This window comes from Photinus pyralis, unplaced genomic scaffold (assembly GCF_008802855.1).
Source record: "Photinus pyralis isolate 1611_PpyrPB1 unplaced genomic scaffold, Ppyr1.3 Ppyr1.4_LG8, whole genome shotgun sequence".
Lineage (NCBI taxonomy): Eukaryota > Metazoa > Arthropoda > Insecta > Coleoptera > Lampyridae > Photinus > Photinus pyralis.
In genome coordinates, this window is record NW_022170819.1 from 26,934,565 (window position 1) to 26,960,900 (window position 26,336).

At 35.9% G+C, this 26,336-nt stretch overlaps 7 protein-coding genes and 1 long non-coding RNA gene across 11 annotated transcripts; 3 read left to right on the plus strand and 5 right to left on the minus strand.

Moving 5' to 3' along the window:
* The first annotated feature begins 106 nt into the window (after window positions 1-106).
* LOC116178267 (cell cycle checkpoint protein RAD17) lies at window positions 107-1,947 on the plus strand. Of its 2 annotated transcripts, none has more exons than XM_031497723.1 (7): window positions 107-227; window positions 278-514; window positions 560-849; window positions 899-1,021; window positions 1,065-1,243; window positions 1,292-1,745; window positions 1,793-1,947. In XM_031497723.1, exons 1-7 carry the CDS (start codon window positions 213-215, stop codon window positions 1,896-1,898), a joined length of 1,404 nt encoding a protein of 467 aa, XP_031353583.1. In that variant the 5' UTR covers window positions 107-212; the 3' UTR covers window positions 1,899-1,947. The 2 variants fall into 2 exon arrangements, with proteins under 2 accessions (XP_031353583.1, XP_031353584.1); XM_031497724.1 differs by having other exon boundaries at window positions 278-511.
* Window positions 1,948-3,367: 1,420 nt separating this feature from the next.
* Window positions 3,368-4,795, minus strand: LOC116178269 (SUN domain-containing protein 1-like). The gene is made up of 6 exons (XM_031497728.1): window positions 4,693-4,795; window positions 4,452-4,643; window positions 4,294-4,399; window positions 3,993-4,099; window positions 3,659-3,945; window positions 3,368-3,610 (listed from the first exon to the last, which is right to left on the minus strand). The coding sequence occupies exons 1-6, from the start codon at window positions 4,739-4,741 to the stop codon at window positions 3,410-3,412; spliced, it is 942 nt and encodes a 313-aa protein (XP_031353588.1). The 5' UTR covers window positions 4,742-4,795; the 3' UTR covers window positions 3,368-3,409.
* Window positions 4,796-4,843: 48 nt separating this feature from the next.
* Window positions 4,844-5,722, plus strand: LOC116178272 (density-regulated protein homolog). Its single transcript, XM_031497732.1, has 4 exons — window positions 4,844-5,040; window positions 5,097-5,355; window positions 5,406-5,545; window positions 5,592-5,722. Exons 1-4 carry the CDS (start codon window positions 4,945-4,947, stop codon window positions 5,634-5,636), a joined length of 540 nt encoding a protein of 179 aa, XP_031353592.1. The 5' UTR covers window positions 4,844-4,944; the 3' UTR covers window positions 5,637-5,722.
* LOC116178274 (DNA-directed RNA polymerase III subunit RPC9-like) lies at window positions 5,405-6,305 on the minus strand. Its single transcript, XM_031497734.1, has 4 exons — window positions 6,204-6,305; window positions 5,885-6,155; window positions 5,579-5,839; window positions 5,405-5,528 (listed from the first exon to the last, which is right to left on the minus strand). Exons 1-3 carry the CDS (start codon window positions 6,209-6,211, stop codon window positions 5,714-5,716), a joined length of 405 nt encoding a protein of 134 aa, XP_031353594.1. The 5' UTR covers window positions 6,212-6,305; the 3' UTR covers window positions 5,405-5,528; window positions 5,579-5,713.
* A 432-nt stretch (window positions 6,306-6,737) lies between these two features.
* Window positions 6,738-18,278, minus strand: LOC116178270 (phospholipase A2 hemilipin). 2 transcript variants are annotated; one of them, XM_031497730.1, is made up of 4 exons: window positions 18,204-18,278; window positions 17,950-18,142; window positions 7,218-7,438; window positions 6,738-7,171 (listed from the first exon to the last, which is right to left on the minus strand). In XM_031497730.1, the coding sequence occupies exons 2-4, from the start codon at window positions 17,997-17,999 to the stop codon at window positions 6,849-6,851; spliced, it is 594 nt and encodes a 197-aa protein (XP_031353590.1). In that variant the 5' UTR covers window positions 18,000-18,142; window positions 18,204-18,278; the 3' UTR covers window positions 6,738-6,848. The 2 variants fall into 2 exon arrangements, with proteins under 2 accessions (XP_031353590.1, XP_031353589.1); XM_031497729.1 differs by lacking the exons at window positions 17,950-18,142; window positions 18,204-18,278 and adding an exon at window positions 13,700-14,228.
* Window positions 8,934-21,143, plus strand: LOC116178266 (amyloid protein-binding protein 2). 2 transcript variants are annotated; one of them, XM_031497722.1, is made up of 6 exons: window positions 8,934-9,503; window positions 16,764-17,119; window positions 17,166-17,334; window positions 17,387-17,442; window positions 19,518-19,853; window positions 20,033-21,143. In XM_031497722.1, the coding sequence occupies exons 1-6, from the start codon at window positions 9,489-9,491 to the stop codon at window positions 20,703-20,705; spliced, it is 1,605 nt and encodes a 534-aa protein (XP_031353582.1). In that variant the 5' UTR covers window positions 8,934-9,488; the 3' UTR covers window positions 20,706-21,143. The 2 variants fall into 2 exon arrangements, with proteins under 2 accessions (XP_031353582.1, XP_031353581.1); XM_031497721.1 differs by lacking the exon at window positions 8,934-9,503 and adding an exon at window positions 16,230-16,510.
* Window positions 21,144-21,801: 658 nt separating this feature from the next.
* Window positions 21,802-22,128, minus strand: LOC116178276. Its single transcript, XR_004146829.1, has 2 exons — window positions 21,950-22,128; window positions 21,802-21,892 (listed from the first exon to the last, which is right to left on the minus strand). It is a non-coding gene; the product is annotated as an uncharacterized LOC116178276 (long non-coding RNA).
* Window positions 22,129-24,205: 2,077 nt separating this feature from the next.
* LOC116179323 (type-1 angiotensin II receptor-associated protein) lies at window positions 24,206-25,551 on the minus strand. The gene is made up of 5 exons (XM_031499093.1): window positions 25,027-25,551; window positions 24,835-24,981; window positions 24,715-24,787; window positions 24,552-24,659; window positions 24,206-24,501 (listed from the first exon to the last, which is right to left on the minus strand). The coding sequence occupies exons 1-5, from the start codon at window positions 25,063-25,065 to the stop codon at window positions 24,368-24,370; spliced, it is 501 nt and encodes a 166-aa protein (XP_031354953.1). The 5' UTR covers window positions 25,066-25,551; the 3' UTR covers window positions 24,206-24,367.
* Between the last annotated feature and the right edge of the window lie 785 nt (window positions 25,552-26,336).

Here is a 26,336-nt window from a genome sequence, read left to right on the forward strand (position 1 = left end):
CAATGCCTTAATGTGACATTGACAAATTTAATATTTGTAGTTTGTAGTCAAAATGGGTACTATTTTCATCCATCAATACTAATACAATCTCGTAAACGCACCCTGTATAAAACAGACATTTGAACTACTTTCCATATGCGTCGGCATGGATACTGAGCCACTGCCTTTTTGTTTTTGTTTATTGTTATTTTTATAATTGTTCAAATTTAAAAATGAAACGTTCTAATGTTAGAATAATTTATGAAATTCCCTTAGACTTAACAGTCTCTTTTTGTAGAAATGGATTGCGTTTGATGTCGACACCGAAGTGGCGATGAAATCAAAGGAACCTGCAGCTGCAAGCTTTACAAATGTGGACACTCCAAAAAACCATTTGCGATTAAGTAACAGTTGTAGTAGTATCAATTTGATTGAGAAACTAAAGCCGAAAACTGTTGACACCTTAGCCGTTCATCCAAAGAAAGTTAAGGAGGTTTCGGATTGGCTCGAACGTAACGTGATTAAAAGACAAGTTGTACACCATTCGAATTGTGTATAATAGCTAAACGAACGTTTGTAGGCGAGGGTGCCCGTTCTAGTTCTAACGGGGCCGACAGGTGCCGGAAAGACTGCAACTCTTGACGTAGTTTGCAGGTCGTTAAATATCAATGTACGCGAATGGATTAATCCTGTTGATAAGGAAGTCGACGAAAGGTTTTACCAAGCACAGTCTGTGTGTTTTTTAGAATTTTTTAGTTTGGCAAAGTACAATTCGTTGTGCGACCAGGTTGGGGGTCACCAAGTGGCTTTAGTTGAGGATTTTCCAAATTTTGCGATAAATAACCCAACAGAGTTTGTGAATGTGTTTGAGTGAGTCTTAACTTGAGTATGTGTTTCCGTTGGTGATTTACATTTTCAGGCGGTGCCTTGGTCATCTTCCCGTGGTTTTTATTTGTACAGATGCCAGTAGCAGTAAACTGGATTTATTGCAGACATTATTTCCACAGGAAATGAGGGAGAAATATCGTATTGAAATAATCAGGTATTTGTACTGTAGTGAACGAAGTTAGTAACAAGTTTTGTAGTTTCAATCCAATCTCAGCAACCCTCATGAAGTCTGCTCTAAAACGAGCTCAAAGCTTTGTACAGAAGAAGTCTGATTTGTTCCATATACCCACAGCCGAGGTTATCGAAGCAGTAGTCATATCTGCCATGGGCGATATACGTTGTGCCATGAACCAGTTTGCTTTTGCATGTCTAAAAGGTGGGGCTCTTACGGTTTGAGACCATTATATGCTTTACTCTCTTGTAGGTGTCGGAAGTATTCCACTAGAAGCCAATACAACAATCCCTAAGAAACGCAAGAGGGGCGAGAAAACTGCAATAATAAAGTCTATGGAGAGAGATGAGACCTTAGGATTTTTTCACGCTTTAGGTAGGGTGTTAAATCCGAAACGCGACGAGTCCAGTCAACTATTCAAGATACAGTGTGACTTTGAGTCCCTAATCGATCAATTTAGTACCCAACCGTCTAACTTTAACGCATTTTTGCAAGAGAATTATTTGAAATATTTCGGCGATTTGGGAGATGTGCAACTGGCGTCGGACATCTTAAGCTCGGCGCAGCTATTTTTAGCGAACTGGAACGAACGTCACGAAATTATGTTGTACTCCTTGTGGGTGGGTGTTTTGGGTTTAATGGTTCATAATAGGCACAAACTGTCGAGGTGGAATCAAATTAGAGGCCCTACGAAACTAAAAACAATGTAAGTCTGCCCACTTTTGTTATTAACAATAAAGTCTACTCTTGCAGAACCAATACTTCTGGAGAAAACTTCGAAATGGGAGCGATGGATCATTTTTATTATAATAAAATTACCAATAGCGATAAATTCCATGTTTTTAAACTGCGTAATTAATTCAAATGTTACTGTTGAAAATAAAATGCTTTAGTCATTAGTTCAATAAGAAAAGTTTTGGTTAATATTCTATGGATTAAGTATCCATGAAAAATTACTAGTAAACTTGAGAAATGAAAAGTTATGTGACATGAAGCCGATTGTCCTATGCACCCCATACTTGCTCAAAAAAATCTGCAAAATTCAAGATGCCATGGTACCATTGAATAAGTATAATAATTACTTATCCAATGATAATGGTAATCGCATTTTATAGGACCTCGGCCAGCATGTGGAGTCACACAAGATAATAAAAAGCGTTTTAAGAGAAGGATATCAGAAATACAGCATGAATGTATCTGGTCAGCCAAAGGGCTAAAGACCTGCTGAAACTATTGGATATAAAAGTGTACATATAATATAATATGCTACCCTATTAGCAGAGCTGGGCAGAATACTTTCAAAAAGTATTTGAATACTAAGTAAATAGTAAATACTTTACACAAATCAAAGGTATTTGAATACTAAATACTTTTACGTCCAGCACAAGCGAATACTAGATACAGATACATTGAAAAGTATTCAAATACTTTAAGAAATAAGTATTCAAATACTTTAGAATGTATTCGAATACTTTCAAAAGTATTCAAAAAAACATTTTCTCATAGAATGTGGCCTGTAGAATCCATAATTTCAAACAGTTCCAAGATTGGGCTACTAGTTCAAAAGGTACAGCCCTTTGAATTTTCTTTCGAAATTGGTTTCTAGTCTATAACTTTTGATTGAGAAGTCTGATCGAAAAAGTACGAATTGTTTTGGATTCTACGCACCAAAATCAATAAGAAAATGTGTTTTCCCGAGAAATTTTGGTGCAGTCGATTTTTGGTAAAAAAGGAAGGTTGTGCACTGCCTTTTTTTGAGGCCCGCAAAATAAATTTTCTCAGATCGACCCGGAAAAAACATTTTCTTATAGAATGTGGCCTGTAGAATCCATAATTTCAAACAGTTCCAAGATTGGGCTACTAGTTCAAAAGTTACAACTCTTTGAATTTTCTTTCAAAATTGACTCAATATTTGTGAAAGTATTTGAGTTACAAATACAAATACTGCTTCCATAAAAGTATTTAATTACAAAGTATTTGAATACTTTAAAGGATTTGAGTAGGTACTAAAAAGTATTTACAAAATCGAATACTGCCCAGCTCTGCCTATTAGTATTTTTAGATAAAATAGTCTAACTCTTTCAGTATAAAAATAGTCGCAGGTAGCCGCCCACTGCGAAACTCCTCTTCCTTCGCATGAAATGAAAATATCCACCTAACACAGGTAATCAGTTTATATACTGTATTGAGAGACGTATAATACTTCAAGGCCGTTTCTGAGGAAAAGGAAGATGCACCCAGGAATATGTTTCAGGATAATTTTGGACTTTTTCAAAGATCACAGATCCCTTTAGGAGAGTGAGAATAAAGTTTGAACGTACAACAGGTACAAAAATATTTATTTCTGTGTAACACTATTTACATAGACAATTATTCCTTGCCGTGCACTCGGAACCTATAAATGCATGTGTAGGTAGGATTCCCATAGTTGCTCAAAACATGTAATTCCAGGTGCTTGTATAGTACTGAACTTTGATTTTGTACTTTAAACATCTGCAGAGCGTTTCCCTCCAGGTTGTACTTAAATACCCCGAAACTAAACCCGTCGGTAGCTTCTTCACCATCCAATCCCTAAAATCTATATCAGAAACCAGCAATACCAATACGAAACATATTTACATAAACTTGAAACTCCTTTGGCGCACTTGTTCGATTTTGTGCTAGACTCTTATGTACATGTTCCAAAGTAAACGCGGTCACATACACCGGACATGCCAAACTGATCCGAATCCTGCCCGTACTACCCCTAAACGAGAAACATTGCCCCGGCAACGTTCCCGGTTGCAATATCTTACTGGCATCAGTCGGAACTGTTGAGAACATATCCGCAAGATTAAACGCGTGATTAAACGCCTGTGTACCAGGCATGGAGATGATTCGCGCTCCCGACGATTCCATTGCATAATCTACATTTGATATTTATGATCGTTCTCGTGTTAGTTAACTTACCTACCTATCAATCCAATTTTGTCAGTATCGTAAAGATGTACAGCTGCTTGTATTTTCTCATCGATTAAATTTAGAAATAAGGGATTGGTACTTATATCATTCATTTGATTCCTACAACAACTAACGTTATAGGTACCTACATGATTTTTAGAGATCTGACCATAATGCCCAACTCGACATATTTCAAATGGAGGGCCTAAAAAGTTTTGTGTGATCAAGTCGAGTGTTATCGAGAATATGATGTTGTGTTAAGTGGGGAGTTGGGGTCAAAATCTGAAGTTGGGCATTCTGTTCTCTATTATTACCTTATTGCGGCAATCTCATCTTGTAATTTTGATTGACAATTGGCTAGCAGCTCATCGACTACCACTACACACAGTGCTTCTTTGGAAGGTAGGTATCTACACAGAACTGTTTACGGTTGCCTTTCTGAAATAATGGGGGCCTATAACAAAATAGTTACCCGAAATAAAAACAACCGCAATCCCTAGTACGTTTCGCACAGTTAAAAAGTGTTTCAAAACATTTTTAATATTAAAATCCCATGCGCATAACTCCCGAAGATTTTCCTTTGGGGTAGGAATAAAGTCGGAGATGTCTAAATTGCCCATGGCAAAGACGTCCTGGGTTAGAGAGGTAGTCGACGTGGACTGTTCTGAAAAGAATAATTATGCCGAAGAAAGAGCAATGCTTACTGGTAATACCATCATGATTCCGTAAGTTTAGTCTATTTCTCATTTTGTTATTAGACATTTTTAAATTTATTTGAAATTTGAAAGTGTAACAAAAATTACTGCCAACCGAAGAAATGTAAATACCCAATGCTACCAACACAAATAGCAATAGAATAGTTACCAACCGTAACCCATCAAAACTGTCAAACCAAAGGGGTAGAGGTTAGAATAAATACCGGACGTTAAAAAAGGGGCTGTTTTAGTGTTTTCCAATACTCAACGATGACCGAAACGAGTAGGTTAGCAATGGGCCCGAAACCCGGGGTAAATTACCCTCTAGACGTTTTATATTGCGGAAATTGTAGTATGCCAATTGAGGTTAGTTTGAATAATCTTTCCATTTTTTCGTCACTAAAAGGTATTCATTTCATTAGTATTGCGAGTATTATCCCGAATATGAGAAGTGCAAACAATGGCTGGAACGTAATTTACCGTCAGAGTTCGAAAAAATTAAGGTGAACGATGACACGACCGAAGGTGGCGGGGACGAAGAGAAGAAGAGGCAAAAACGCGGTGGCAAGGGTATGATGAAAACGAAGAAAAAGGATGATGGTCCTAAACAAGTTTGCGTTTCGAGAGCACCTCGTGGTAAGAAGAAGTCTGTTACCGTTGTAACTGGTATGAGTAGTTTTGGTATGTACCACCCACAAACCCTACCTGTATTTCACACATTGATTTCGTAGGTATTGATCTAAAGGTCGCAGCCAAGTTTTTCGGTACTAAGTTTGCATGCGGTTCATCGGTTACAGGTGATGACGAAATAGTAATACAGGGAGATGTTAAAGATGACTTATTCGATGTTATTCCTGAAAAGTGGCCAGAGGTAAGATGATGAGTGATGTGCATCGTTTCTCACTGTGTTATTTTAGATTGATGAAGATTTTATCGAAGATTTAGGAGACCAAAAGCGATAAATTAATGTTGTGTTGAGTTTATGTAGCTATTTCTTTGATAATTATGTTTTTATTGCAAAATAAATGATTTTCCTAATTTAAGCTTCTTCAGTTTCATCTTCATTTTCTTCTACCTTTTGCACATGTGGAAAGTGTAGCACCACGATTTTTAAAATTTCATTGACTTGTTCCTCGGTGAGTCTTTCTTCGCTCTCTTCAATCATCTAAACCTATTTGGTAAGTTTAGTTGAACTAATCGTAGCACTTACCAACTGAATTTCGAGGGCTGTAGTTGGAGGCGAATTAATGATCATTAGTTTTTCATTTTTACTAAGATTAAATGGCTCTAATGCCTTGAGACATGCTGTTATAGTTTCCGGTGTTTGTTGATTGCAAGGTGTATTCTCCAAATATCTGAGAGTCTCGTAAGTGATTGTGGCTAACTGTCCTTGCCGTTTATCTTTTTTCCTGCCATCTTTTAGCTGTTGTAAATGTTTTAAGACTTCATAGTTGCTTAACTGAGCGGAGTTTGAGTTTATACTGAAAATAAACAATACAAATAGTCCTATACAAATGTTTAAAACTTACACTTCCATTTCACAAATTTTGTGAGGTTAGAAAATTACTTTTTGTTTTCTCTGGTGTGAAGTTAGCTATCATTATCAATCAATATGTACAGTAAGCTACAATAATATTAGTCACGAATGCAAATTTTAATTAAAACGTAATAGCGGTCCCCATCTATCTCATCATGAAAACAAAGATCCAAAAATATTCACTTTGCCACAAAAACTATGTAAAAATTGGTTTCCTTAAATAAATTGTAATTCTTGGAACTGATAGGAAAGGGTCCACCTTTATGTGCATGTAAAGGGTAGTTTGTGGGCCCGTAAACAAATTCACACAAGGGAACAATAATATTACATCTACCCTAAAAATTACAACTTCACAATATGCATTTCCTAGAGCTTGTAGACCCTGGAAATAAAACCAACCAAAGATGTTAAGAAATAAAAAGACACACAAGAAAATCGCCACACTGTCATAAATCCATCGAAAGTTAGCAAAATGAACTACAACGCTTTTGGAAAATACCTACCACGGTATAAGAGAACAACAACAGGCTGTGTGACATTTTATTTTTTAACTATAATGAGCAAATTGCCAGTTCCGTAACACTAACTACCCAGAAGAAATAATTTATTGGGAAATTGTCTACGCTAAATTACAATATTAAAAGCTGTTCTTCGCTTTCCTAAATTTTCTTCTGTTCTCCCTATCTTCGACGCAAGGCACTTGAACTAAATTAAAATATACGTTTCCCATAATGTGAGCGGTTGGCGAATCGGACGATTTTAGGCAGTCGAAAAGATCGTCGTCGCATACACAGTGCGACTTGGTATAAAGCGAATTGTTAGTCAAGTTGTAGCGTTGGGAATACGCCCTCACTTTCACTGGGCATAGATCGTGCGCGCGACAACACCTATCGACATTGGGCTCAGCTCCTAGATCGAAATAATCGTTTGCTATGTCACCCGTACCGCACCACTTTGTACCTACAACAATAATATCGTACTTGGTTTACTGACTAAGAAATTCAACCTGGTATAATTCCGCTGAATAAGGTTAGGGGGTTGTTGGATAAGATCCCCCTATTTTCCATGGGAGCGGTTTGATGATGGAGCGATGTCGCACTGATGTGAGATTTTCGATCCACTTGGTCACATTGGGACATCAATGTCAACATCTCCATTAGCGATATATACACGGGTTGTGCCATTTCTTGCAGCTCTCCCAAGGCGTGCAAAGCATGGTCCGGTTCACTGCAACATAATTTCAATTAAACCCGTGTCTAAATAATAAATACAAGGCCAGGGCTCGGAATGGACCGGAACAGCCGTTCCGGTTGGTAAAAAATATTACAATATCATTCCGTTTCGCCCGCACACAAATTTCACAGAATACTACATATTGGCGACTTATTTTTCCAAAATCACATCTGGAAACGATTATACGTCCTCCAGATCATACCAGCACACGGAACCCAGAACTTGTCTCTATACACAAAAGGGAACCATGCACAAAGCGGAACTGGAATTTTAATCTATCAGTTTTATTCTTCCAAGATGATTAAATTTAGAAAATTTTTCTTTACGGCTTTACATATACCTACATCGGAACCCAAGTATAAGGGTAAAAGTATGTTATGGGAGCAGGTACCAGAGCCGGAGAAGAAACTTGGGGCGAATAAACCCTTTCCAAAATAAAATTCAAAGTGAAACATTTAATTCTTGTTACATTTTATCGTTTTTTTAATGTGTGTTACACGAGCTGATGGGCCGTTACTTCTGGTTCACGAAAATTTCTATTCCGAGCGCTGTGCAAGGCAAATATAGAGTGTAGAAATCAATGTGTTTGGTAATTATTTATAAAAAGAGTCAAGGTTTCAATCAATACTCATAGAGGATAAACGTCAGTAGGGTTCGTTATATACCTATTAGGCTTCTAATTGCATTGAAACCTCTGGGGAATTTTTATGGCAAAAGTAATCACGGAGACATCACTGGCTGTTTACAATTATTTATTACACCCTTCAAGTACACAAGTAAAGATTAAATATAAGAATCAAAATTAACCACCATCCCCTACAAATGTCTATGGATCATTTCAACTCTTCTCTACAATCAATTTATGATCACATTTTAATTCATAAAATAGAGTTCTTTGATAAACCTGAATGGATTTAAAGGGAATGGCAGGGCCAGCTTCAGATTCAGTGCCCATAACAGAACTGGTTAATTTTGCGTTAAATCAGTGACACTCACTGGACGTCCCACTACCTATTGCACGAAACTGTCTTTAGGTAACATTGTGTTTCGCGACATTTTCTTTAAATGTTGAAATTTACTAGGAAAATTGTCGCCACAAACCGACCAAAGGAAAACGGACGCAGATCGACTCGAAAATACGTTTTCTAATAGATCACAATGCAACAATTATCAAATTATCCTCAACAAATATAGCATAACTCCGTCCTTCCGTCGGTGGTATATGTTTTCTAGATAGACGTGAAATGTTGCTAATAAATTACCTACCTTATCTCATGCACTTAGATGTTACACAACATTACAATTTACATGTTAATAAAAGCACAGATTTAATATTTAAATCTGTGATAAAAGGAACCGCTGCAATTGTGCAAAGTTAATGGTGGATGTTATACTGCGTTTTGTAACGGTAGGTTTCACTTTATAGTCAATAATTTCCAAATGAATTAATCGTTTGTTTTTCTCTGTAAAGTCGAAGGTTGCAGTATGCGTCATTAGATTTTTTTATTTGCGTCATAGAAATTTATCAACGCCAATTAGGGGTGCTATACGCTCAAGTTCATGATAAATAAGGTGCAGTACCTACGGCTGAATCGCACCTCGTCATTGATAAGAAAGCGATGCAGTTTGGAAAAACCTGTCAATTTTGCTAATGTGTGAGCAAAAAGTCATGTCATACATTTTCTTCGTCAAATAAGCGAACGTGCAAATTCGTATTGAGAACTATAGCTAAAAATTATAACAATAATACCAGTGAACTTTTCCGGCGAATAAATCAAAGTTAGAGTGATGTTACGATGAATAAAAATTCAAATCCCAAAGCGAACATTAAGTGTGAACTTATTTACCCTTTTAGTCACTGATATTTCGAGAGTTGAATGCAGACAATATAAATAGAAAGTTCGCTGCTCGATCATTTCAATGAAACGGATAATATCCGGAAAACTTCATCAATAATCCTCCAGGAGATCCAATTTTCGTTTGCGTTGAGGCATCATCTTTTAGAGAAGGACCGTACCAATTTGCACCCTGAGAGAAACAACGGATGGCTACAATTGAGGTAACGTAATCTTATTTTATTTGAATCGTATATTTAAAATACCTATTTAAAAAGTGCATGTTTGCTGAGTAAGTTCCAATCCAGAAGGAAGTTTCTACTGATATTAGTCAAGAGTTGCCATTAGAAATGTTACAATTGTCTGAGGGGGCAAATTTATAAGTAACTGAAATTCGAGGAGTTAGTCGCAAAGAAATGAAAAGGCCGGAGTATCTTATCTATCGACATCACTAAAATTAAGCGAAAAAATGGTATCAAATCGAACAGAAAAACCCTTCGTTTCTAATGCTGGCTTGTTGATATAGAACATCAACTCCGTTTTTTTATAAAGCAATGTCTATAAGGTGTGCCTCTAGAATCGGGCAAAAAAGTTGTCGTAGCTCCAGCGGATGAAGACATTTACTCTTCGATTTCTATCTGCACTGACCACCGAAAAAACCGATTCGTAAAAAGCAAAGACTCTGAAATTGAGCGAAGAAACTGTCGTAGATCGATTTGACTTTCTCTGATAGATTTCGGCGTGTACAAACAAAAAAAATCACCCCCAGGGCATGAGCATCACAAAAACCTGATTTGTAACAAACACCTACTCTCATGATTAGTATTTTCAATTGATCAAGATGGGTAATAAAGAATCTTGATATTGGTCATATAGAATACCTACCTACAAACATAAAACCAGTCCATCAGCCAAGGAAGGAAGTAAAGCCACGTGTATCTATTAATTAATATTCAATAGTGTAACCCACTTGAATCTAAGTAAGTCAGCTGACATACAATACAAACGTACCAGACACCTTCACAGACAAGTTAATTATTCCATTTCCTTGTGAATGGGAAAATAAACAAAAACTATTGTGTGAGCTTGCATACGTTATAAGGATACATATTCCAGAGGACATTGTACTTTATTATATACAAACCGTTTGGATGTAACAGGGATTTTTTTTATTGTAAAACGTACGTTATGGCTTTTATATGTTTGCGTTGGTGTACCTACTTACATAAGCAACAGTTAGAGATTGATTGAATAATTAATTCACTTATTCACGCACACAATATCTTTTTGAGGCTTACTTCAATTCGCGGGATTTCGCTTTTAGTTACAGTCAGGTGAGGAATCAAGAAATAATTTTAGGATGAGCTGATTTGGAACTGCTTCTGGTAAAGGCAAGCATATCGCATATTGTAAAAATCAGATTAGCGCATGCGCAAACTGCGAAATGTCAACTTTCTTATTTATGGAGATTTTACTCCCTGAAAATCTCCGCCATCAATAAACCAATCGTTGTTTTTCTGTAGCCCCCTATACAACCGAAAAACTCTCGATACGATATTCACAATACCTCTTCTGGGCCCATAACCAAATGCAATAGCCGATGGATCTATCTAATTCTTATTGAAGTTTTAAAAATAACTGATTTTTTATCTTATACTAAGGGTAGCTGATTATATTGTATAAATGTACAGTTCATATCCAAAATGATGGTTTCTTTCTAGGCCCATCCTCTTAACCCTAAAGTTCAGTTTATGTATGAACGTGGTCTCTGTGGTAAACATGGACTGAAATCAACTAACAACACGCAATCTACAAAATTGATGTCCGTTCCAAACTAACCCTATTATATTATCTCTTGAATAAAATAACCAGTTTAATGTGAAACGCCATATGTGCATTTCTGGCCATTAAATGATGATAAAATCAATAGCGTGCGACTTTTAAAATTTTACAAGATGTACCCGTTCGACGACCTTAACAATTTTCGAAATGGACAACGAAATAAGAAAAATATATCGCCTTTCTGTAGTACAGACTAAGTACGTCAGACCACAGAATAAAAAATATATTTTTTCAATGACCAGACCTAAATATGGATCTAATCTAAATTTTCGTTCATAATTTGTGTTAAAAGGCAATTCATTTTCTTAAGTGGGGTCGCATCAACCCGCTTAAAAAATGTCAATGGGAGCATTTTATTAATTGGAATAACCACCACCCCTCAAAAATTCTAAATTTTCATATTCTAATTTTCATATACACGATATAATAATAATAGTTATTGCTATCGCCCCAAATCTAACCCGAAAATGTGAAACGGTGAAATCGACGTCTTCAATTTACTAAATTTTAATTGCGTGACATGGGTGAAAGAATAACAAGAAAATTTCTTTCGATATTATCAAGTACCTAACCACGACAGCATTGTGTTTGGACTATTAAATTTTGAAACAATTTTAATTTTGCTTTTTATATGTCGCGGATTACGTATTCCTGCACTATAAACGCTAAACATTCACAAAATATCATGTTTTTTAACTTTTAAAAACAATTCATGTTACAGGGCTCTTTTAAAATGTTTCTCTTTTGGTTTTATAAATAATCGTCCGATATTTATCCATACCGTGGAGGTAGTACCCCAGAAAAGGGGTAATCTACCGACTAGTTCTGATTTGTTAATATTATATGTTGTTAGGAAAACTACCAGCAGTGTAGGTATATCCAAGTTTGCAGCTTCAAAAGACCAGTGCTAACTTTGCACCACTCGAAAAACCTGTAAACTTTACCACTTATTTTGTATTTTTCAAAATAAGTCCATAGACCATACCATACCAGCTCTGTAGGTTCAATATCTACCAACAATTTTCGACACCGATATCGAGGATAATACTCATTTTACGGGACACATCATATAGGACGATACTGTAGAAATTGTAATTAGCCTTAATTTAAGTAACGAGCGATCAAAAATGAGTTGTCGAGTCACCTTTGGAAATTCAAGTTAAGTACAATTTCCTATGTAAACAAAAATTCCAAAGGCGACTCGACAGCAACTCATTTTTGATCGAACAGTACAAAACGACGTATGTAAGGCATTTAGTTTACTCACAAATTTTAAAATTCAGAAAAATGAATAACCTGCATTTTTCACTCTCTAATTGTTTATTTTTTTTTGTCTTTGAAAAATATATGTGCTGAGACAATAGGGACTAAGGGGAATTCTTTGCCTTCCCCCGACCGGGGGCTGTTCTCTCTTTTTCCCCTCCTTTAATCTTTCGGTCAGAAATAGGGTTCTCATTCTCAGTCCGTTCCTGCAACGTTCATATAAGATACTTGGTAGACCAGATACAAATTTAGAATGTGGTTTTCACGAAAGTTTAATTTACTACACGTAATCTTTTTTATTGCATCTATGCTAATTTTTGTGCATAGAAAGTGCACGGAAGTAAATATCCTAAGAACTTTTTGGTAGAATATGCTTAAAAAAACATCTAGATCAGTGCAGTTAAGAGAATGCTTTCAAATTGGGAAACTTAGTTAAAATACTTTTATTGTACGGACCAAGCCAATTTTCAAATAGGTGCAACGTTAAAAAAATTATAGATAAATGGAGCAATAACTGTAAAATTTGCAGCAAAAGTTTACCCATTTGATAAATCAGAGCATCATCCATATTTGCTTGTTGCGTTTAGATTCCACCAACTATTTTTTTTGGAATTTCTTAAATTTTATAGTTACCCGAAACTGCCGTAGAACTTAGCAACAACAAATACCGAGTTGTTTATCAATGAAGATGCCACATAAAACAGAACTCATTCAAATCTTAAACGATTGATGGTCATACATAGCAGAGTTAGCCCAAAAGTTTTTTCTCAGCAATTTTTTGGTAGGTTTGTTTATAACTGGAGATGTTTTAATTGAAAACTTGCTGAAACTGCGAAGGTACTAAAAAGTAATGTACCTATATAATAGATAGGTACAAATCCTAAAGTCGTACAAAGCCGCACTTCTATGGTTACTTTAACGATTACCTAAGGAAGAAAGTAGGTAATAAATTTGTAAATGCTTAAATTTAATGCATTCATTGTAATGTACAGGTATACTTATTCAAGAATGAAGCATTACAGGTAAAACTATTAACAAAAGAGGTGAAATTACGCAATGCGTTACCTACTTACGATACATTTCCTTTCATGTGTAGGCAAAATTTAGAAAATTGATTACTATAGGTAATTACTAGTTATTTAATATGTTTATTGAAACCGAATTAGATAATGGCACGCATTTAAGGGCAAGGCCACCATACCGATTGCAATAAATTATTCAGTTAGCCATTGGAAATTGATTGGTAACGGTCAATTTGAAGGTGGGGCACTAGATGGTGTTACGGGCGAAATTCAAAAAATTTTCTGCTACTTACTAAACTTCGATTAATTCGCAATTGAGCAGCAGTTTTTTCGGGCCCAATTCGGTGATGGCGACGGTTTGATCGTGGTAGTAGACCATTATTAACGAATCATTCGTGACTCGCCTTCCCGAATATTCCTTAACGTTAGCTTGCCGCTGCGCCCTCGCATTAAGAAATCCAGTAAAAAGTCCCAACGCTGGAAATTTGAACGAGAAAGACGGTTTGCCTTGTGTGCCAATAATGCAAAGAATAAATAATGACGTATAAATCACTGCACTTCTGATTAGCATATTTGAACACATTCGGCTTTCTCCCCAATTTAACACCAGCTTTACATTCTTGCAAAATTTGAAAATATTTAATTAGGTGGACACTCGAAGTTTCCCTCGCGAGCACTTGACATCGAATACACGCGCTCAGGTAAGTTCCACAAAAGTGCCGCATTAATTTGAAACTCGAACACTACTCGCTACTCTTCAGTAGGTCAGTAGAAACTTCATTCAATGTATTGGTTTAAAATACGTTGTCTATTTCACTGTAATTAATTGACATATTGTCCTTGCATATGTCACTTAGTGCCAGATATCGAAAATTGGCCGATTGCAAAATTTATTCGTAAGGAGGTGTAAAATTTAGTCATTACATGGGCGATTACGTAAACCGGAAAAGTTTGCAAAATTTAATTGCTGATTTAACGATGTTATGTATTTATTTCCCTTTTCGTATTGATTTCCCATTTTACTCTATGCGGATGTATTAGGCTTCTTTTTTGCTACAAATGACGCCAGATTAAGGCGATGTCTAGGAGAAAGTGCGCTTGATTAATCTTCTTGGACTACCTACGTACATTAATTATAGTGGATTCACCGCGTTTTTAATAACAAATAATTTAGGGCAGGTGGTGTGCGAACAAACTGACCTGTTACAGCAATTTTATCAAATTTACATATCCCAGATTAATAAATTCCTACAAATTATAATGTACGTGTCTAAGGTGAGGAACTATCAGAAATATTTCCATGATCTGAACGGTCTAAGTATTTCAATTGCGGAGGGAGGAATTTTATTTTGGAAGGGGCAGCCAAAGTACGGACGGACAGACTTTAGGCCGGTTCTTTATCTTATTTGCTATTACAGGACATATGCAAAACTGGAAGCTGCACTCTAATTTCGTATAATTTTATTTAATGTTCGTAAAGTTATATGTACAGAAATAGTTGGGTGCATTTTTCCACTTTTGAAAATAAGAAGTAGGTAATTGCTGCTCAAAAGAAATTTAAAAATGTCTAGTTACTCTGCGTCTATTTTTTGTTTTCTTTTTGGACTTGTATGTACTGTTGAAAGCGAAATGGCAACCTAAGTGCGAGGGTAACAAAGAAAACTTCCTCTACATAGCTGCTACATGGACACTTACCTACTTGCATATCTGCATAACTAAAGCATTAAAGGTTTTCTGTAGTTGCAATTGGATGAAATATAAATGAAAACAATTGGGCACATTTTCCGGATGCAAGGGGTGGCAAATAAAACTATCCTCATAAACTGCTCAGGGAAATTGTCTACTAAACTAAAACATGCACTCTAATGATGTAGTTAGAGACAAAATGTCACAAAAGAAAAGATGTTTTACATTTAACTTTGCAATAGAATCAAAAAAACAATTGAAAATCAAATGTATTTGGTGCACCAAATTCCAAATTTGAACCAAATTGTCTTAAAATGTATTCAATTAAAAAAGTAAATCGATAATTAAGCTAAAAATGCACGCTTACGTAGATTAGAGCGTTATTAGAAAAAGTAGGCGAGGAAACAAACGAAATTATTAATTGTCAGCTTCCAGTTGAACAATGATCAAAAAAGGATTGACGTCGAATCGCCTTTGGAAGCTCAAGTTAAACATGATTTCCCATGTAAACAAAAATTCCAAAGGTGACTCGACAGCAACTCTTTTTTGATCGTATAGTGCTATTTTGACAACATATTCCATCAGACAATACAACATAAAATGAACGAGGTAACTTTAACGGGCGACGCTAAATAAAATGCCGTTTTTTTTCTCTTTTATCACTTATATTTAGTTAGTCGATCTACATCGATTGTTATTCTCGTCGCCAACTTGTTGTGGCTAGGGCCGAGTAATTAACTTAATAAAAACAGTGATTCCTCACATGCGTCATCCAACACTTTATATTTCGGAGATAAAATGGTCATTCACTACATATTTTATCTATAAGTGTAATGTCTGGTCTATTATTGTGAATACTCTTGTCTGTGAGTAATGTCCTATCCCAATTTAATTTATGTGTGTGGTTTTCAAGTATTGTATTTGGAGTGTATTTGTAGTAAGGGTGTGTTATCCGTTGTGAGATCATGTTTAAGAGCTCATTTTCGAAAGGAGACAAAGAGGAATTTTACGTATGTAGGTATGTACTTTGATTGCTACATTTAGTTACATCACTGTGTGTATAAAATACGACCATGGGTGTGCAATCAAAAAGCAAGAGATTTCTAGGGGAAACAAAAGGTGGTGGTTGGCAGGACTGGCTGTCAAATTATGACTTCGTTATCGTTCGCCCAGTTTTCAATTGTCTCTATCAGCTGTTTTGGTAGTTGGCTATGTTATGTGTATTTGTGGTTGATGTTTTCTTTAATTGAAGTGTGTAGCGGATTTTAGTTGATTTCAAAAAAATGTCGGAGCAACCGTTTACACTTTACAGTTTATGTATAAATGTCGCCGTTACTGACTGTGTCACTCTTTGTAGGTTTTGTAAGAAAGAATTTCGATTACTTCCAGACAATGTTCTCTTTGATTTTTATTACAAAGTAAGTAATTGCGCTTACAATGATCATGTCATGTTTGTTTTGTTGTCATTCTTATCTGATTTTGGTTATAAACAAAGTCGCTGTGTTGAATAGGTCCTTCGATCTATACTATCTAAATTGCGGGTGATAAATCTAATGTGAATGACTGATAAAATACTTTCTGTCTTAAACTGTAGTTTATTGACTTCTGAAGATAAGAATAATATTTATACTGATCGTCCTAGTTACCAAATTTTAATGCGTTTCATTTCAGATGTACACAGAGAAGCGACTTTGCTTGCTCGGTGTCGAATATAGCGAATTACAAGTATTTAGCCGCATGCTAAAGGTGAAACACAAACGTAGCAAATTACTCAAAAGCTTTCAATCGCTAATCGATCACGGATCGAATGTGATGGAGGAATTATTACTCAGTTATTCTAAGTATCGTACGACGCCGGAACCTATTACATCTAACATAATCGATATCGGTCTAAAACTAGGAGGATTCCTAAACGAAGGCGGATGGTACAATTATTCGGTCGAGGTTTTAAATGTCGTCGAAGAGCTGTGCAAGAAAAGAAGCAGAAACGCCAACACTCTGTGCAAACTTCTCGACTGTTACCATAAGTACGTGAGGTATACGTTGGGTCGATTATTTATGCTTTCGTTGTAGGCGACTTCACGCCGAGTCTGTCTATTGTATGTTTAAATGCGCAGAAGATACTTTCGAACGTATTCTCAGCACAAAAGATGAGCTGCAAAAATTAAATGCCGTTCCAAATTTGGCTGGACTTTATGCAAATATATCTGCGCTATTTTTTGCTAGAAGTGAATACGACGAGGTACAGTATTTTGTACATCCGCTTGTGCATCGAGATTAACATTTAATTGTAGGCGTATCAGTGGGCGCAGCGTTCTTTGAAGTTATTAAATGAAGATGTGCCACCAAGGTATATTTGGCTTTTGTAATTAATTGTATTTAAATTAAGGCAGTTACTTTACTTTATCGAATTTTCCACAACTGTAATGTCTGAGAGAGCTCTGGGAAGAGCACAGAATTTAGTGTTTGTAAAAGGCATAGAAAGGGGCTTAAATGCTCAAAAAATGGTCATTTTCTCAGCAATCTAAAACAGTAGGAGAGTGGAACTAACGGTTTTAATTAGATTTTTGGGGTATTCAGTTTGTGGTGAATGTTTATTGATGGTATATACAATATACCAAATGAGGGGGCAAAAAAATCTCTGATATATGTTATATTATGTCTTTTGTTACCAAAATATTTTGAACCAGTATTAATTTACCTCCTCTATTTCAATCAATTGGATATAGTGATTGAGGTATAAAAATGATGGTATTTGGCGCTTTTGGTAGAGAATAAGTTTTGAAATTTCATGAAACAGAATAAAAGTAATTAAAGACTTCCCTAGGGATGATTAAAAATAGTTTTCAGAGCTTACCTTAGGTCACTATTGTATAGAAGAATTTTCCTTATTGTGCGGCACGTCATCTGTGTATTATGACGTCATCACTAAGTATGTTTACATAGTACCATACAATCAATTCAAGGGGATACGTATGTAGGTGCCATACAGACGGTGCTGCATTGTGGGTAGGATACCCATTACATCAACGACTTCTATTGACCAATTACTAAAAAAAAAATTTCGATAATTATTTTTAACTGTTTATTTATGTCGCAAGCTGTACGAACCATAGTACCGCCTATTCATTTCCTAATGCCATCTCATCGGCAGCATACTGTTTTGAAGGTTTGTTTCTGAAATAACAAATTTTTATTCTCAAAATTAAAAGTATTACTGCAAATAATAATAATAATTACACATAACACATCACAACATATTGACAGAGACACAGAAAGGGTGCAGGAAGAATAGTCAGGATTACAAAGAGCAGGGACAGTACAGTTATGAAATATGCAGAAACACATAGAAGGAATAACAGACAAGAAAATCGCACGTAACAGACAGGACATTGCTCTAATCAATAAATTCGCACACTCAAACACATTTAATCGACATAGCCATCCCAAGCGACACTAATGTCTTAAACTCGGAGTACTTCACTAGCAATAGAATTGAAAAAACTCTGGAAGCAAGAAAGTAACAATAGTAACCGGTTGTACTCTCAGTCACCGGACTCGCAACAAAAACATTCACACATCACTTACAAGCACATACAGAAGGCCATATTACTATAAATTGCATACTTTTTCTTGGTAAATCCAATGGCATCATACAACTTTTGGCGCAGAATATCGCAGCGGGACTTTTTTTAAATTTTGTTATTAGGTTGGCATTGCCATATAATATTGGATTCAAACCGCCTTGCGCTAACGTACGTGTAAACTAAGGAAATTCCTACTTTATTAATCAAAAATTCTATAATTTTGTGAGGTATAATCTAGCGGTAGTTTATTAAATTAAAATATATAATAAATGTACAGGGTGGCCAAATAAGAATGCGAGGTACTGTATCTGGGAACCTGTCCATCGTAGAGGCTTGTGGTAAAAAAATTTATTACTAAAACGACCACGAGAAAAACCTGGAAAATATTTTTAAGTTTCTGAAATGGCCGCAATCTGGAATCTAAAAAAGTGATTTTCCTGTTACTCAGCCGTTTCGAAGATACAGGGTGTTCTTTACGGAAACCTTTGAATACCCCCCACCACTTCATTTTTAGAGATACAGGAAAAATTGCCAAACAAAAAAGGTTCAGATTATCGTCGTCTTCAAAGACCGGACATTTTTTTGTTAGGTTAATATAGCGGAATTCACAGAAACATCACTTTTTTAGATTCCAGATTGCAGTTACGCCCCCTAGCGGTCATTTCAGAAACTTAAAAATATTTTCCAGGTTTTTCTCGTGGCCGTTTTAGTAATAAATTTTTTTACCGCAAGCCTCTACGATGGATAGATTCTCAGATACAGTACCTCGCATTCTTAGTTGGCCACCCTGTACTGTAGTGACAATTTCATTCCATTAAAATAATACAAATTTCCCCAGGGTGATCATCGAAGTCTTACGTCAGGCTTCGAAATCGTGCGTGGTGAAAAGGCGATTCTTACAAGCGAAACTTTTAATCCATCAAGCGGTCGGTCTGGCGTCCCTTCTCTATTACAACGACCACCATCCGTGCTACTCGGACACGCTGATGGATTACGGATTTTACCTTCTGAATTACGACACGATTCAAGAGAGCGTGAAGGTCTATGAAAAGGCGCTCGGCATTCGCAAGGACATTTTCGAGAAGAATAACATACACGTCGCCATCGGACACGAAGATCTGGCCTATGCGCTTTACGTCAACGAATATAGCTCGGGACGGTTTTATGCTGCAAGGTATGATTGTGCATAATTTTATACTGTTTTGAAAGCGGTCTGTTGCACACTATAATTTTCTTTACTGTTCCCTTGAGAGGGTCGTAACCCCCCTCGTTCGGAGTTGGAGGCTTAAATTTACATTTCTTTGCAACAGTTATAGGTGTTCCTCGAATCTAAAATTGACATTATTTATACAGGGAAAATGCTGATCGCGCGATACGCATAATGGACAAAATTCTACCAAAAGACCATCTAATGCTGGCGTCGGCGATGCGCGTTAAGGCTTTAATTTTGGAAGAGATCGCGTTAGATTTGCGCGACCTTACCCACCTGGAGGAGCAGGATCAGCTGCTGCTGAAGGCGGAGCAGTTTCACAAGTCGGCGTTGCAACTGTCCCATTCCGCTTTCGGCGAGCACAACGTACAGACGGCGAAGCACTACGGAAATTTGGGCAGACTGTATCAGACGATGATGAAGCACGACGAGGCGGAGAAGATGCACTTGCGCGCGATATCGATCAAGGAGCAACTCTTGGGACCGGACGACTACGAGGTCGGGCTAAGTTTGGGACATTTGGCGTCTCTGTACAGTTATCACATGAAGAAGCATCGCGACGCCGAAAAACTATATAAGAGATCTATCGATATTAGTTTAAAGTTGTTTGGTGTTTTCTATTCAGGTTTAGAGTACGATTACAGAGGACTGATTCATGTTTATACGGAATTAAACGATATACCCAACATGTTACATTATACACATATCATGCGCGAATGGAAGTTTTTGAGGGAGAATCACGTAACGACAAATAATTTCCCCGATCATCTCGAATCTCTAAACACGATCCTTACTGAATTTTTCAAAATGTGCTAATGCGAATGTATCTAGTCTGTCGATCGAGTCATTTTTGTTTTTGGTTATAGTTTTATTGTTAGACTGAATTTGATTAATCTTGATGCAATGGCATTTAAAACTCGTCTCATAGAGGAGAGAAGGTTCGACCTTCCTCGTCGGTACTAAGTTACAATAATTAAACACTTGGGCAGTTCGATTAATTTTTAAGTTTAAGATAATTTTTATGTTAATCTCTTTTAGTATTTTACAAATTAAAGTGAGGCTCTGTTCATTTGTAAATATAATCAAATTATTATAGTGTATGTGTTCGTTGATAGTTCTACATGTACGTACTATATTGCAACATGTTCCATATATGTTAATTAGAAAATACGTGAACCAAGCTTAGAAAAATCTTCAAGCTTAATATAAAATCATTTTGAAATTTGCTCATGGCGTTAGTTTGCTGGTTTTTTTAAGGTTGGATCTATATGAATATACAAGTGTGATTAAATTTCTAATAAAACTTTTTGTACCAATTTAAATTTGGCACTATTCTTATTCTTATCTGAAATAACTGAGCATCAATAACTAAAAATCTGATATTGCGCATGTGGGCAGAGTTGTGGGTGATGTTACGCGAAGATTTTCACTTAAATATAATCACGTTTTGGTGGTTTTTGTGAATTAGTTTTAATTTCCCCTTTTGCAATGCGCTTAGTTATATTGTCTACGATTTCTTTATATTTTCGGCATATTTTGCGTTTACTTTTATAATAATATAAATAATTATATCGTGAAATTGGGATGTTTCTGACTTTGAATAATAACATTGAATTTTTATGATAGTTATAAATTCAATGATAATACCTACTAAAAGAAACACGCATTTTAAAAAAGTTATCAAAATAATAATAATATAACGTCTTTATTAGATATTAATCCCAAAAGCGAAGTTCACTTAGGGGCCACAGCCCCTCCTAAACTCATAACATAACTTCAACATTAAATAGTTATCTACAATTTCGATGGACAGACGGCAAAAAAAGAACAAAAAAGACAATACTGTAAAAACTCAAAGAGAGCGATAAGTACTCTGTAATAAACAATAAGAAATAATTAATTAATACTCAACTTGAGAATAGGGCCACTCGTTCTGTGACGTTAAGAAGTTTGGTCGATTTTTATATGCTTCATTGATTCAACTAATTCCCTCTGCAGAGTGGCTAAAATGATGTTTTTAAATAAATGCGTTCTCACTTAATATAAAAAATTGAACTTACAACTGTATTCAATTTGGGCCAACAAGAATTCTTTGGTTTCATCTTCTAAAAGTGTTCTGTACAATCTGCAGTTGTTTAGTCGCCTCTTACGACACGCAGTGTCCTCTGCAGTAGGGGTATTCTTTCCCGCCCCTACACGGGTGGGTAAATCTGGACCCAAATGTGGGAATCCGCAACACTAAAAGGTAAGTAAAGAAACAAAATATGTTTGAAGTGTTTTACCGAGAAATTTTGGTGTGGTCGATTTTTGGTAAAAAAGGAAGGTTAAAGGAAGGTTATATATACACTGCCTTTTTTTGAAGCCAGCAAAAAAATTGTCTCAGATCGACCCGGAAAAAACATTTTCTTATAGAAAGTGGCCTGTAGAATCCATAATTTCAAACAGTTCCAAGATTGGGCTACTAGTTCAAAAGTTACAGCCCTTTGAATTTTCTTTCGAAATTGGTTTCTAGTGTATAACTTTTGATTGAAAAGTCTGATCGAAAAAGTACGAATTGTTTTGGATTCTACGCACCAAAATTAATAAGAAAAAGTGTTTTCCCGAGAAATTTTGGTGTAGTCGTTTTTTGGTAAAAAAGGAAGGTTATACACTGCCTTTTTTTGAGCCCCGAAAAAAAAATTGTCTCAGATCGACCCGAAAAAAAATGTTCTTATAGAATGCGGCCTGTAGAATCCATAATTTCAAACAGTTCCAAGATTGGGCTACTAGTTCAAAAGTTACAGCCCTTTGAATTTTTCTTCGAAATTGGTTTCTAGTCTATAACTTTTGATTGAGAAGTCTGATCGAAAAAGTACGAATTGTTTTGGATTCTACGCACCAAAATTAATAAGAAAAGTGTTTTCCCGAGAAATTTTGGTGTAGTCGATTTTTGGTAAAAAAGGAAGGTTATACACTGCCTTTTTTTGAGGCCCGCAAAAAAATTGTCTCAGATCGACCCGGAAAAAAAATTTTCTTATAGAATGTGGCCTGTAGAATCCATAATTTCAACAGTTCCAAGATTGGGCTACTAGTTCAAAAGTTACAGCCCTTTGAATTTTCTTTCGAAATTGGTTTCTAGTCTATAACTTTTGATTGAGAAGTCTGATCGAAAAAGTACAAATTGTTTTGGATTCTACGCACCAAAATTAATAAGAAAAAGTGTTTTCCCGAGAAATTTTGGTGTGGTCGATTTTTGGTAAAAAAAGGAAGGTTATACACTGCCTTTTTTTTGAAGCTCGCAAAAAAAATTGTCTCAGATCGACCCGGAAAAAAAATTGTCTTATATAATGTGACCTGTAGAATCCATAATTTCAAACAGTACCAAGATTGGGCTACTAGTTCAAAAGTTACAGCCCTTTGAATTTTCTTTCGAAATTGGTTTCTAGTCTATAACTTTTGATTGAGAAGTCTGATCGAAAAAGTACGAATTGTTTTGAATTCTACGCACCAAAATTAATAAGAAAAAGTGTTTTCCCGAGAAATTTTGGAGTAGTCGATTTTTGGTAAAAAAAGGAAGGAAGGTATTCAAATACCTTGCGAAGTATTCATATATACTAAATATTTGTGAAACTATTTGAATACTAAAAAGTATTTACAAAATCGAATACTCTGGTAGTAGGTACGAAGTACTAAGCGACCTTCCTATCATGATTTTCAATTGATTTTAATACCTAACAATTTTATTCAAATAATGAATGAATGATGAAGTGCTGAAGGGCTAAGTATAAAGGAGCTACATATTCTATTCGATATACATTCAACAAATAGGGACCCATTTAGCGTTTCTGTGTAAGAAAATTGTGCGTAACCATTAATTTCTAAAAAGAACCTCATTTACGACAAATAATAAAAATACTTTTTTAACAGTTCTTTATAAACACTTTAAAAAACACTAAGAAAGGAAGGAGCCTACTCTTCGTGGCGCTCCTGTGTAAAGGCCCGGTCATTTGTTCATCACTTTTTTAGAATTTAGTATTAAGAATACATCCTTAACAAAGATATACAATTTAATACACAAATACAATAGTTATACATCACAAAACTTGCACGATCCTAATATTAATATATGCATCATGAGAAAATAACATAAATTATAATGTAATGAAAATTCCCCAAATATTTAACATCAAATCTGTAGGTTGCAAGTACTCAGTCTTTCATAAAAATGTGTTCATTGTCAACTTTACCTACTTTCTATATGGCAATTTAATAATTGGATGGATATAATTATACAATTATATAAAGATCTGATGGAACATTAGTGTTAATTAGAAAGATAAACCATAATCAAGTTTATTTTTTCAATAAACCCATTACACTCGCTCTCATCTTTCTAATTAGGAGAAATTTGATATCTACTTTAAACTTAACAAATTAGTGTTTAAATAATCACATAAAAGATTAAGTATGAGGTCATCTTTATCACTGTAGAGTTAATCTCAAATTTGCTCTGCCGTAGTAAAATCGTAACCTCCGTGATTTCCCGTGGATATGGGGGGAGGGCCGGCGTTCTTATCCATATCTTCGTAGTTACGACTGCGCGAACCAGAAAATAAATTACCCATACCTCCACCTGTTAAATACACTAACGGAGCAGAGCATTACAAGGTTCTCACTACTCACCTGACATTTCCACACGTTCTTGAAGCAATTTCGCCAAGAATAATGTGGAAAAGGGTCTCAGAATGACTTGAATGATGGCGAGTGCCGCGGAAAATCTCTCGCGTCCTTCTGTTTATTAATAGAATGATTTGTGACGAACGCGCAACTGTAGGTAGGTACTTACCGTGCGAGTCTGGAAAACACATCGCCAGCACGAGTATGTCCAGAATTACTGACATTCCGTTTATGAAAACACACTAGTTTCTGTGAGTTTAGATTAAATTACTCGGTCAAAAATACATACCATTTGTACAGGTTCGTCCGCTTCGTGCTTGTGTATGCTCCACAGTAACGTAACAATTAAAACGAAATTATAAAATAGGTAAGAAGCTGGGGCCCATCTACCCATGCATGCTAAAGAGATTAGCATAAAATGGGCAACAAAGACCAACTAAAAATCTCTTTGATTATGATGCTTTTAAAGTAAAAGTCCTACCTTTATGTGAAAATTGGGTATATTTGAAAAGTCTGCCATTTGTTTATACCTATACTTTTAACGCATTTATCGAATATGAATCTTCTCTTCTAATATACTGCGTTTATTATTCTTTTACAGCTGATTGTCAAAGAAAGGTGACTCACCACAACCACAGAACAAAAATAGATTGTTGCCCACAACTGATTACCACAGATCTAAGTATGCGGTTGAGATAAGAACCAGTGGTTCCACACAGTTTGGCAAACCGAATGATTCATACTCGCTGTTCGCAGTCGGGATGATCGAGACCAAGACGATTCAGGCAGTCATCCAAGATTATTGTTACGTTTCTTCAAACAAAGTTCATACCTCTAAAAACCCAGTACCGTACCTAACACTATCCACACATCCAGCTCTGCATAATCGGGACGATCATACCCAGCATACCACACAACTATTCATACTTAAAACAATACGATTTATACAAATTATAGGATTATTCATTTCAGGAGAGGTCCACATCCAGGACTATTCATATTCAAGGCAAAGAGGTAGGTAGATACAGGAGATTTGCACGTTTTACAGTTGTATGTGAAAAATGCTGCTTGTTACCATGTTCCAAGTTCGATTAAATATCTTCGACACGCCGGGGGGTACCATATATGGTCTTGTTATACACACAAGTATATGATGTATGTAACAACTGAGATACGACTGGGAGGATAATTCAGACAGAACCATTCCAAGATCTTTTGGGAAACACCCAACGGAGAATTAGCACTTTTCTATCTTAAGTCTAAGTTGGATGAAAATAAAACTGGCAACAGAGATCGTTACAGGCGACTGTCGGTTGTTTAACCAACACCTGTCCTATCAAAATCCTGGACTTTGTTAAAGACACACGGTAGATAATATCGGGGAGCACAATATACCGATAGAACAACAAACTTAGAATGGAAACTCTAATGTAATGTAAAAATGACGCGCCATTTCGTGTATGTTCTCAGCAGCTTTTGCGTGAATGGCGCCAAATTTAAATATTAAAATGTAAGCTACGTCCGCATTATACTGCATTTCTCCGGATCTGTAACAATAACATTGGATTTGACTAACTGAAACCTAAAAGGTAAATGAATCCAGCCAGTGAAGTCCAATTTTGTTTGTTAGGGATCCAGATAAATTCAGTTTAATGCCGATGCACCTCAACAGTCAGGGGCTTCAAAGAGTACAGACCACTTGTTTTATAAGTAACAACTCCAATTAATCCAATCAAGGAGTTATATTTAATTTAATATAGATATACAAGATACAAGATCAACTTCATGGAA

Excerpts from the sequence above, each read along its gene's own strand:
- LOC116179323 (XM_031499093.1), bottom strand. The coding sequence starts at position 25,065 with ATGGCAGACTTTTCAAATATACCCAATTTTCACATAAAG. Across the intron at positions 24,982-25,026 it reads TACCCAATTTTCACATAAAG|TTGGTCTTTGTTGCCCATTT; the intron begins GTAGGACTTTTA and ends AGAGATTTTTAG. Across the intron at positions 24,788-24,834 it reads CGGACGAACCTGTACAAATG|TGTGTTTTCATAAACGGAAT; the intron begins GTATGTATTTTT and ends CACAGAAACTAG.
- LOC116178269 (XM_031497728.1), bottom strand. The coding sequence starts at position 4,741 with ATGTCTAATAACAAAATGAGAAATAGACTAAACTTACGGAATCATGAT. Across the intron at positions 4,644-4,692 it reads AAACTTACGGAATCATGATG|AACAGTCCACGTCGACTACC; the intron begins GTATTACCAGTA and ends TATTCTTTTCAG. Across the intron at positions 3,611-3,658 it reads CAAAGGAGTTTCAAGTTTAT|GGATTGGATGGTGAAGAAGC; the intron begins GTAAATATGTTT and ends TATAGATTTTAG.
- LOC116178274 (XM_031497734.1), bottom strand. Across the intron at positions 5,840-5,884 it reads CAGCCCTCGAAATTCAGTTG|ATGATTGAAGAGAGCGAAGA; the intron begins GTAAGTGCTACG and ends AAATAGGTTTAG.
- LOC116178267 (XM_031497723.1), top strand. Across the intron at positions 515-559 it reads ACGTGATTAAAAGACAAGTT|GCGAGGGTGCCCGTTCTAGT; the intron begins GTACACCATTCG and ends GAACGTTTGTAG. Across the intron at positions 1,746-1,792 it reads CCTACGAAACTAAAAACAAT|AACCAATACTTCTGGAGAAA; the intron begins GTAAGTCTGCCC and ends CTACTCTTGCAG.
- LOC116178266 (XM_031497721.1), top strand. The coding sequence starts at position 16,376 with ATGTCGGAGCAACCGTTTACACTTTACAGTTTATGTATAAATGTCGCC. Across the intron at positions 16,511-16,763 it reads TCTTTGATTTTTATTACAAA|ATGTACACAGAGAAGCGACT; the intron begins GTAAGTAATTGC and ends GTTTCATTTCAG. Across the intron at positions 19,854-20,032 it reads GGACGGTTTTATGCTGCAAG|GGAAAATGCTGATCGCGCGA; the intron begins GTATGATTGTGC and ends TTATTTATACAG.
- LOC116178272 (XM_031497732.1), top strand. The coding sequence starts at position 4,945 with ATGACCGAAACGAGTAGGTTAGCAATGGGCCCGAAACCCGGGGTAAAT. Across the intron at positions 5,041-5,096 it reads ATTGTAGTATGCCAATTGAG|TATTGCGAGTATTATCCCGA; the intron begins GTTAGTTTGAAT and ends TCATTTCATTAG. Across the intron at positions 5,356-5,405 it reads AACTGGTATGAGTAGTTTTG|GTATTGATCTAAAGGTCGCA; the intron begins GTATGTACCACC and ends TTGATTTCGTAG.
- LOC116178270 (XM_031497729.1), bottom strand. The coding sequence starts at position 13,989 with ATGTGTTCAAATATGCTAATCAGAAGTGCAGTGATTTATACGTCATTA. Across the intron at positions 7,439-13,699 it reads TGCGAATTAATCGAAGTTTA|TGAACCGGACCATGCTTTGC; the intron begins GTAAGTAGCAGA and ends ATTATGTTGCAG. Across the intron at positions 7,172-7,217 it reads ATTCAGCGGAATTATACCAG|GTACAAAGTGGTGCGGTACG; the intron begins GTTGAATTTCTT and ends TTATTGTTGTAG.